This window comes from Eulemur rufifrons, unplaced genomic scaffold (assembly GCF_041146395.1).
Source record: "Eulemur rufifrons isolate Redbay unplaced genomic scaffold, OSU_ERuf_1 scaffold_48, whole genome shotgun sequence".
NCBI lineage: Eukaryota > Metazoa > Chordata > Mammalia > Primates > Lemuridae > Eulemur > Eulemur rufifrons.
In genome coordinates, this window is record NW_027182830.1 from 773,423 (window position 1) to 780,114 (window position 6,692).

Here is a 6,692-nt window from a genome sequence, read left to right on the forward strand (position 1 = left end):
CTAGCTCACTTCGTGTGGCCGATAGTTTGCACTGGAGACTGGGAAGAATACATTTTTTTAAGTATCATTCCACCATCCTTTCTCCACTATTTTAAAAGCCAGAGCACCTTTCGGGAGTTAGAATAACAAGGAGTCACTGGAGGGGAATTTTTTATTAGGGGTCTGGGGGGCTGGTGGGGCCAGCCCTCTCTCAGATCTGTGGTTTATTTTTATTATCCTCAGAGAGGAGAAGTGAGCATGTGTGTGGCAGGTGAAAAGTGCTGATCCTGTTTCAGAGACTGAAACAGGATCCGCACTTTTCATCCCATTCCTTTAAGAATCCTTTGCTTCATCAGCTAGGAATCCACCATGGTTCTCCACACTCCACTATGCGTGGGCCCTGTTAACTAGCTAGTTGAAAGAAGTATGCCGCAGAGCTTTTGAAATAACCACTACCATGTTAATTATTTGCCAGCTTTTCCAGCACTTTTACCATAATTTTGATAACGTTCATCTGTGCTTCCTTAAACCCTAGATGGCTGCCACGGACAAACCTATACTGAGGGCTACCTCGCTTGGTGTTGCCAATACTTGGTACGGGAGTCTGACAAGAATCCAGTCTTTTAATTATCATTGCACCATCCTTTCTCCCTTATATTAAAAGGCAGAGCAACTTTCGGCACTTAGCATAAGGATGAGTCACTAGAGGGTACGTTTTTGTGTGGGGTCGGGGTGGGTGGGGGACAGGCCCTCTGTCAGTCCGGCGGTTTGTATTTACTATGCCCAGACAGGGGAAGTGGATATGTGTGTGGCAGGTGAAAAGTGCGGAACCTGTTTCAGTCTTAGACTGAAACACGATCCGCACTTTTGAGCCTGTTCCTTTAAAAATCCTTTGAATCATCAGCTGGGAATCCACCATGGTTCCATAGACCCCTCTATGCATGGGCCCAGGTATCTTGCCAGTACCAAGATGTATGCGGCAGAGCTCTGGAAATAAACACTACGTGTAGAATTATTTGCCCGTATTTTCAGCACATTTCACCATAATTGTGACAAGGGTCGTGTGTGCCTCCTTAAACACAAGATGGCTGCCACGTAGAAAACTATGCTGAGGCCTAGCTCACTTGGATTTCACGACACTTGATACTGGAGCCTGGAAGGAGGCCATTCTTTTAAGTATCATTCCATCATCCTTTCTCCTTTATTTTAAAATGCAGGGAAACTTTTGCAAGTTAGCATAATAATTAGTAGCTGGAGGGGACTTTTTTTGTTGTTGTGTCGGTGTGGGTGGGGGTGCAGGCCCTCTGGCAGTTCGCTCGTTTGTTTTTATTTTCCCCAGAGAGGACAAGTGGGCATGTGTGTGGCAGGTGAAAAGTGCAGATCCCGTTTCAGTCTTACACTGAAAGAGGACCCTCACTTTTCACCCCATTCCTTTAAGAATCCTTTGCTTCATCAGCTGGTAATCCACCATGGGTCTCTGTACCGCTCTATGCGTGGGCCCAGTTAACTGGCCAGTTCAAACAATTATGCTGCAGAGGTTTTGAAATAACCACTACCATGAGAATTATTTGACAGCTTTTCAGCACTTTTCACCATAATTTTGATAAGGTTGATCTTTGCCTCCTTAAACCCAAGATGGCTGCCACGGACAAACGTGTGCTGAGGCCTAGGTCACTTGCTGTTGCCAATACTTGGTATGGGAGTCTGGCAATAAGCCAGTCTTTTAGGTATAATTCCATCATCCTATCTCCATTATTTTAAAAGGCAGAGGACCTTTCGCCAGATAGCATCAGGATCAGTCGCTGGAGGGGACGTTTTTGTGTGGGGTGGTGGGGGTGGGAGCAGGCCATCGGTCAATCCAATAGGTTGTTTTTGTTATCCCTAGAGAGGAGAAGTGGGCCTGTGTGTTGCAGGCAAAAAGAGCGGATCCTGTTACAGTCTTAGACTGAAACAGCATCCGTACTTTTCAGCCTGTTCCTTTTAGAATCCTTTGATTCATCACCTGGGAATCCACCATGGTTCTCTAGACCCCTCTTTGCGTGGGCAAAGGTAATTGGCTTGTTCCAAGAAGTATGCCAGAGAGCTTTTGAATTAACCAGTACGTTGAGAATTCTTTACCAGTTTTTCAGCACCTTTCACCATAATTCTGATAACGTTTGTATGTGCCTCCTTAAACCCAAGATGGCTGCCACAGTCATAACTATGCTGAGGCGTAGCTGACTTGGTGGTGCCTATTTTTGTTAGTGGAGACTGACAAGAAGCCATTCTTCTAAGTATCATTCCAACATCCTTTTTCCATTATTTAAAAATGCAGAGAAATTTTGCAAGTTGGCATAATAACTAGTAGCTGAAGGGGACGTTTTTTTTTTTTGTGGGGTCCTTGTGGGGGAAGGGAAGGCCCTCTGTCAGTTCTCTGGTTTGTTTTTATTATCTCTTGAGAGGAGAAGTGGGCATGTGTGTGGCAGGTGAAAGTGCGGATCCTGTTTCAGTGTTAGACAGAAACAGCATCCGCACTTTTCACCCCGTTCCATTAAGAGTCCTTTGCTTCATCAGCTGGGAATCCGCCATGGTTCTCTAGACCCCTCTATGCGTGGGCCCAGAAAACTGCCTGGTTCCAAGAAGTATTCCACAGAGCTTTTGAAATACCACTACGTTGAGAATTATTTGCAAGGTTTTGCAGCACCTTTCACCATAAATGTATTAAGGTTCATCTCTTCCTCCTTAATCTCGAGATGGCTGTCATGGTAAAAACTGTGCTGAGGCCTAGCTCACTTGGTGTGGCCGATACTTGGTACTGGAGACTGTCAAGAATACATTCTTTTATGCATCATTCCACCATCCTTTCTCCACTATTTTAAAAGCCAGAGCACCTTTCGGTAGTTAGAATAACAAGGAGTCGCTGGAGGGAAAGTTTTTATGTGGGGTGTAGGGGGCGGGTGGGGCAAGCCCTCTGTCAGATCTGTGGTTTGTTTTTACTATTTCCAGAGAGGGGAAGTGGGCATGTGTGTGGCAGGTAAACAGTGCGGATCCTGTTTCAGAGACTGAAACAGGATCCGCACTTTTCATCTTGTTCCTTTAAGAATCCTTTGCTTCATCAGGTGGGAATCCACCATGGTTCTCTACACCCCACTAAGCATGGGCCCAGTTAACTGGCTAGTTAAAAGAAGTATGCCGCTGAGCATTTTAAATAACCACTACCATGGAAATTATTTGCCAGCTTTTCCAGCACTTTTTCCATAATTTTGATAAGGTTCATCTGGGCTTCCTTAAACCCTAGATGGCTGCCACAGACAAACCTATACTGAGGGCTATCTGGCTTGGTGTTGCCAATACTTGGTACGGGAGTCTGACAACAATCCAGTCTTTTAATTATCTTTGCACCATCCTTTCCACCTTATATTAAAAGGCAGAGCAACTTTTGGCAGTTAGCATAAGGAGAGTCACAGGAGGGGACGTTTTTGTGTGGTGTCGGGGTGGGTTGGGGGACAGGCGCTCTGTCAGTCTGGCAGTTTGTATTTATTATGCCCTTACAGGGGAAGTGGATATGTGTGTGGCAGGTGAAAAGTTCTTATCCTGTTTCAGTCTTATACTGAAACTGGATCCGCACTTTTCAGCCTGTTTCTTTAAAAATCCTTTGATTCATCAGCTGGGAATCCACCATGGTTCCCTAGACCCCTCTTATACTTCTCCATCTATTCACCAAGCTGTAATTGCTGAACAACTAGGAAAACTTGCCCAAGGAATCAGTCAGTTGGATAAAGAACTACACCTACAGGTTGTTGCAAGACATGAAGATTTACTGGCACAAGCAACTGGTATTGAGTCTTTGTAAGGTGTTTTTCAGATCATGCAGACAAGAATTGGTGCTTTACAGGGAGCTGTTGATAGGATGAAAGCAAAAATTGTTGAGCCATACAATAAAATAGTAGCCTGTACTGCACAACTAGCAAGACTTCAGGTTGCCTGTGATTTGCTTCGGAGAATTATTCGCATTTTGTATCTCTGTAAGAGACTCCAAGGACAACTACAAGGAGGAAGTAGAGAGATAACAAAAGCTTCTCAGAGTCTCAATGAACTTGATTATCTTTCTCAAGGAATAGATCTTTCTGGAATAGAAGTAATAGAAAATGATCTGCTTTTTATTGCAAGAGCTCGACTTGAAGTGGAAAATCAAGCTAAGCGCCTACTGGAGCAAGGTGTGGAGATTCAGAATCCTACTCAAGTCGGAACAGCTCTTCAGGTTTTCCATAATCTTGGAATTTTGAAGGATACTATTATCAGTGTTGTGGATGGATATCGTGTTACTTTAGAGGAAAATATCAAGAATGCGTTAGACATCAAAGTTTTGACTCAGCCTTCCCAGTCAGCTGTGAGAGGGGGTCCTGGACGATCTACCATGCCAACCCCAGGAAATACTACAGCATTTCGTGCTTCCCTCTGGACCAATATGGAGAAACTTATGGATCTTATTTGCTCTGTTTGTGGACAGGTACAACATCTACAAAAAGTATTAGCCAAAAAGAGAGACCCTGTTTCTCATATTTGTTTCATTGAAGAAATACTTAAGGATGGACAACCTGAAATTTTCTACAAGTTTTGGAATTCAGTTACTGAGGCACTTCCTTCTCAATTTCATGGGACAATAAACACTTCTGCGTTTTTGAAACAGGCATGTGAAGGAGAATACCCTAAATTATTGCGTCTCTATAATGACTTCTGGAAGCGTCTTCAACAATACAGTCAAAATAGCCAAGGGAATTTTAATGCAAGTGGAACTACAGACCTCTTTGTTGACCTACAGCACATGGAAGATGATACACAAGATATATTCATACCAAAAAAGTCAGATTATGATCCAGAAAGGGCTTTGAAAGACTCACTGCAGCCCTGAGGCTGCTTACCTGTCAAAATCCTTATCCCTGCTCTTCGATCCTATCAACTTGGTGTTTCCCCCTGGTGGTCTAAATCCTCCTTCCTCTGATGAACTTGATGGTATCATTAAAACTATAGCAAGTGAACTAAATGTAGCTGCTGTTGATGCAAACCTCACATTAGCTGTGTCAAAAAACGTGGCAAAGACCATTCAGTTATATGGTGTAAAATCAGAGCAGCTTCTTTCCACACAAGGAGATGCAAGTCAGGTGATTGGGCCTCTTACTGAAGGACAGAGAAGCAATGTGGCAGTAGTGAATTCACTGTACAAGTTGCACCAGTCAGTAACAAAGGTAGTTTCCAGTCAGAGCTCGTTCCCACCGGCAGCTGAGCAAACTATAATTTCAGCCCTAAAGGGGATCCATGCTCTTATGGAAAATGCTGTGCAACCCTTACTGACTTCAGTGGGAGATGCTATAGAGGACATGATCATCACCATGCATCAGGAAGATTTTTCTGGGTCACTATCCAGCTCAGGAAAGCTCGATGTTCCTTGTTCTCTGTACATGAAGGAGCTACAAGGTTTCATTGCCAGAGTTATGAGTGATTATTTTAAACACTTTGAATGCTTAGATTTTGTCTTTGATAACACTGAAGCTATTGCCCAAAGAGCAATTGAACTTTTTATCTGCCACGCCAGTCTCATCAGACCTCTTGGTGAAGGTGGGAAAATGCGACTTGCTGCTGATTTTGCACAGATGCAGTTGGCTGTGGGTCCCTTCTGCAGACGAGTTTCCAACTTAGGAAAGTCCTATCGAATGCTGAGGTCATTCAGACCACTGCTCTTCCAGACAAGTGAAAATGTGGCCAATAGTCCTACACTCGGGGACATCATTCCTTTCAGCATCGTCATTCAGTTTTTGTTCACAAGAGCACCTGCTGAGATGAAGTCCCTGCTCCAGAAGGCAGAGTGGTCCCACGCACGCTTCTCTCAGTGGCTGGACGACCATCCGTCTGAAAAGGACAGGCTCCTCCTCATCAGGGGAGACCTGGAAGCTTACGTCCAGACAGTGAGAAGTAGAGAAGGCAAAGAATTTGCACCAGTTTATCCCATAATGGTTCAGCTGCTTCAAAAAGCTATGTCTGCTCTTCAGTAACAATATGAAATCCAATCTCCACTTCGTGCTAACCCATTCATAGTCGGCAGTTAAGTAACACATACTCTAAAATTTAGACAGCAACTATTTACTATTTTCAGAATGTAATGGATTTTTCTGTATTTCCTGTTGATCTTTATTTACTTCTTTAGCACTTCTACTTTAAGTAGCATAAAATGTCAAAAGATTCATCATCACAGCCTTTAAAATTCATGGACCTGATTATTCCAGAGAGATTCTTTTTTTCCTTTCAGACTTTTGTACAAGGCTAAAATTTCTTTATCACCTAAGTTCCACTATGGGTACATCTACACAAAGTCCCCATTGCTTCTAAAGGGATATGAACAAGTTACAGGTAGCCTGTTTTTCCCAAGCTGCCCTCTTCCTGAGCTCAGTGGTTCCCAAATATGGCTGCACACTGACAACACCAGGGGAGTTTTAAAAAAATCCTGATGCGCGACTTACACTCCATAGTAATTAACCTGTCTGGAAGAGGGAGTGGGAGCCAGGCATCAGTATTTTTTTTTTTTTAAATCCCCACAGTGATTCCAATATGCAACAAAAGTTTGGGAACCACTAACATATTCAAAATTAAGATGTAGGGTTAAATGTTCTTGTTTAAATATGTCATACTGAATCTTTAAATAAAGCAAGGCTTTCTCAAAAAAAAAAAAAAAAAAACAT

General features: G+C 43.2%; 1 protein-coding gene across 1 annotated transcript; it reads left to right on the forward strand.

Moving 5' to 3' along the window:
* Positions 1 to 2,711: 2,711 nt before the first annotated feature.
* On the forward strand, positions 2,712 to 6,120 carry LOC138379526 (conserved oligomeric Golgi complex subunit 5-like). The gene is given in 4 exon segments (XM_069464607.1): positions 2,712 to 2,723; positions 3,626 to 3,754; positions 4,469 to 4,866; positions 4,868 to 6,120. Coding segments are annotated over 4 exon segments (1,680 nt in total). The 3' UTR covers positions 6,009 to 6,120.
* The last annotated feature ends 572 nt before the right edge of the window (positions 6,121 to 6,692 follow it).